We start from the raw sequence: 3127 nt of genomic DNA on the forward strand, positions 1-3127 counted from the left end.
TACAGTATGTATTATTTCAGTCTACCTTGCTGGGTTAGAGTGTTTGTGACTTTGCTGAACGTATTAATAAATGATTACAAAGACAGAAGGGTTCCTAAAGTGTGAGTGTTGCAACCGTGGACATCGGGGTTCCCAACTGAACAGTAACTTTAATAACACTGGGCCTGATACTGGGACAAGAACCTTCAATACCTCAGAGTGAAAACTGGGAATTCTTAAGTAATCAATATAATTAATATACGATTCATAGATCAGGCTACAACAGGCAACTCCAAATCCATCACAAGACTATTAAAATAATATTTTTCCCCCCACTTTTCAAATAAATATTTTTCTGGCCATCACCCTTCTCAGGGCTTCCTTTACCTCCTTGTTCCTCAGGCTGTAGATCAAAGGGTTCAGCATTGGAGACACCACTGAGTAGAACAGGGAAAGCAGTTTGTCGCTGCCGAGTGAGTAGCTGGATTTGGGCTTCAGATATTCACGATGCCAGACCCAAAAAACAAGGTCACCACGATGAGGTGGGAGGAGCAGGTGGAGAAAGTTTTGCTCCTGCCCGCGACTGACGGAATAGTGAGGATAGCGTGGAGGATACGGATGTAGGATACAAGGATGAGCAGGAAGGGGACCATGATGAAGGTGGCAGAGATGGTGTAAACAGCTATTTCATTCCTGTAGGTATCCGTGCAGGCCAACTTCAGCAGCGGGGGCAGGTTGCAGAAGAAGTGGTTGATGCTAATAGGTCCACAGTAGGGCAGAGGGAATATGAAAGTTGTCTGCCCGACTCCCACCAGCACCCTGATGAGCCAGGACACACTTGAGAGCTGGAGACACACACCTCTGATCATCATGGTCGTGTAGCGCAGTGGGTGACATATGGCCGTGTAACAGTCATATGCCATGGCAGCCAGCAGGCAACACTCAGTGATCCCCAGGAAGGAGAAGAAATACATCTGTGTGGCACAGCCCAGGAAGGAAATACTCTTGTCCTCGGAGAATAAGTTCACCAGCATCTTGGGGGTAGTGGACGAAGTATAACCCATTTCCAGAAAGGACAAATTCCAAAGGAAGAAATACATGGGGGACTGAAGGGCAGGGTCCACCACCGTGATCATAATGAGGAGGATGTTGCCCACCATGGTGATGAGGTACAACAGCAGCACCAGAAAAAAAAAGTGAAACTTGGAGCTCCAGGATGTTGGAAAAAGCCACAAAGAAGAACTGTATCACAACTGTGTGGTTCCTGCTAGCCATGTCCTACAGTTGTTTTCTATCTGTGGAGATAATAAAATCACAGAGGCATAGGACTGGAAGGGACCTCGAGAGGTCATCTAGTCCAGTCCCCTGCACTCATGGCAGGACTAAATATTATCTAGACCATCCCTGACAGGTGTTTGTCTAACCTGCTCTTAAAAATCTCCAATGATGGAGATTCCATAACTCCCTAGGCAATTTATTCCATGCTTAAGCACCCTGACAGTTAGGAAGTTTTTCCTAATGTCCAGCCTAAACCACCCTTGCTGCAATTTAAGCTCATTGCTTCTTGTCCTATCCTCAGAGGTTAAGGAGAACAGTTTTCCTCCCTCCTCCTTTTAACAACCTTTTATGTCCCCTATCAGTCTTCTCTTCTCCAGACTAAACAAACCCAATTTTTTTTAATCTTCCCTCATAGGTCATGTTTTCTAGACCGTTGATCATTTTTCTTGCTCTTCGCTGGACTTTCTCCAATTTGTCCACTTCTTTCCTGAAATGTGGCGCCCAGAACTGAACAGAATACTCCAGTTGAGGTCTGATCAGTTGGGAGTAGAGTGGAAGAATTACTTCTCATGTCTTGCTTACAACACTTCTGCTAAGACATCCTAGAATGAGGTTTGCTTTTTTTTGGAACAGTGTTACACTGTTGACTCATATCTAGTTTGTGATCCACTATGAGCCCCCAGATCCCTTTCCGTAGTGCTCCTTCCTAGGCAGTCATTTCCCATTTTGTATGTGTGCAACTGATTGTTCCTTCCTAAGTGGAGTACTTTGCATTTGTCATTATTGAATTTCATTCTATTTACTTCAGATCATTTCTCCAGTTTGTCCAGATCATTTTGAATTTTAATCCTATCCTCCAAAGCACTTGCAACCACTCTCATCTTGGTGTGGTCCGCAAACTTTATAAGAGTACTCTCTATACCGTTATCTAAATCACTGATGAAGATATTGAACAGAACCCAACCCAGAACCAATCCCTGTGGGACCCCACTCATTATGCACCTCCAGCATGACTGTGAACCACGGATAACTACTCTCTGGGAATGGTCTTTCAACTAGTTATGCACCCACCTTATAGTAGCTCCATCTAGATTGTATTTCCCTAGTTTGTTTATGAGAAGGTCACGTGAGACAGTATCAAAAGCCTTACAAAATCCAAGATATACCACAGCTATCGCTTCCCCCCTATCCACAAGGCTTGTTACCCTGTCAAAGAAAGCTATCAGGTTGGTTCATTAACTGGTTAAGTTGGGTTGTAGCGGGGTGGTCACCTGCTCCAGCCTTAAAGGGCTTAAAACAGCCCAGGACTGTGGCTGGGAGCAAGCAGTTCCCAGGCTGATTGGGGGAAGCAGGCTCAGCTGTGGCCACACCCCAATCAGGGCTCAGCTGGCCCTTATAAGAGGGCAGTAGGCCAGGAGCAGAGAGTCTCCTCTAGCTGTAGAGAGAGACGGGCCTGGCTGCTGGGGAGCATACCACAGTACCTGAGGTGGAGCAGGGCTGGGGAAAGGCCAGAGGAGCTGGGGAGGTGAGGTGGGGATAGAGGGTGGGGGTTCCCTGGGGAGGGGAGACCCAAATCTGCAGGGTACTGCAGGGGGCAGCACCCCGGGTAAAGGGGCACCGTGGTCCGGGAGGGACACGGGGGCCAGCGGCAAGCAGGACCCTGGCCTGCAGAGGGCGCTCCGGAGGCTGGAAGAGCTAATTCCCAAGGACAACCAGCAGGAAATGACACAGGGTGAGTCCCGCACTGTGACATTGGTGAATCGTATAAGAAATTTATATGCATATATACATAATCTCTGATACAACAAATTTTCAGTGGTGTTTTCATTTGTGGATGCCCAGTGTAGGACATCTCGTACTTTATGTGCAG

General features: G+C 46.9%; 1 protein-coding gene across 1 annotated transcript; it reads right to left on the bottom strand.

Annotated features, from left to right (window-relative positions):
* Window positions 1–318: 318 nt before the first annotated feature.
* Window positions 319–1254, bottom strand: LOC144275002 (olfactory receptor 10C1-like). The gene is given in 3 exon segments (XM_077834082.1): window positions 319–482; window positions 485–1172; window positions 1174–1254. Coding segments are annotated over 3 exon segments (933 nt in total).
* Window positions 1255–3127: the final 1873 nt, after the last annotated feature.

Source organism: Eretmochelys imbricata, chromosome 14, assembly GCF_965152235.1.
Source record: "Eretmochelys imbricata isolate rEreImb1 chromosome 14, rEreImb1.hap1, whole genome shotgun sequence".
In the NCBI taxonomy this organism is placed as follows: domain Eukaryota; kingdom Metazoa; phylum Chordata; order Testudines; family Cheloniidae; genus Eretmochelys; species Eretmochelys imbricata.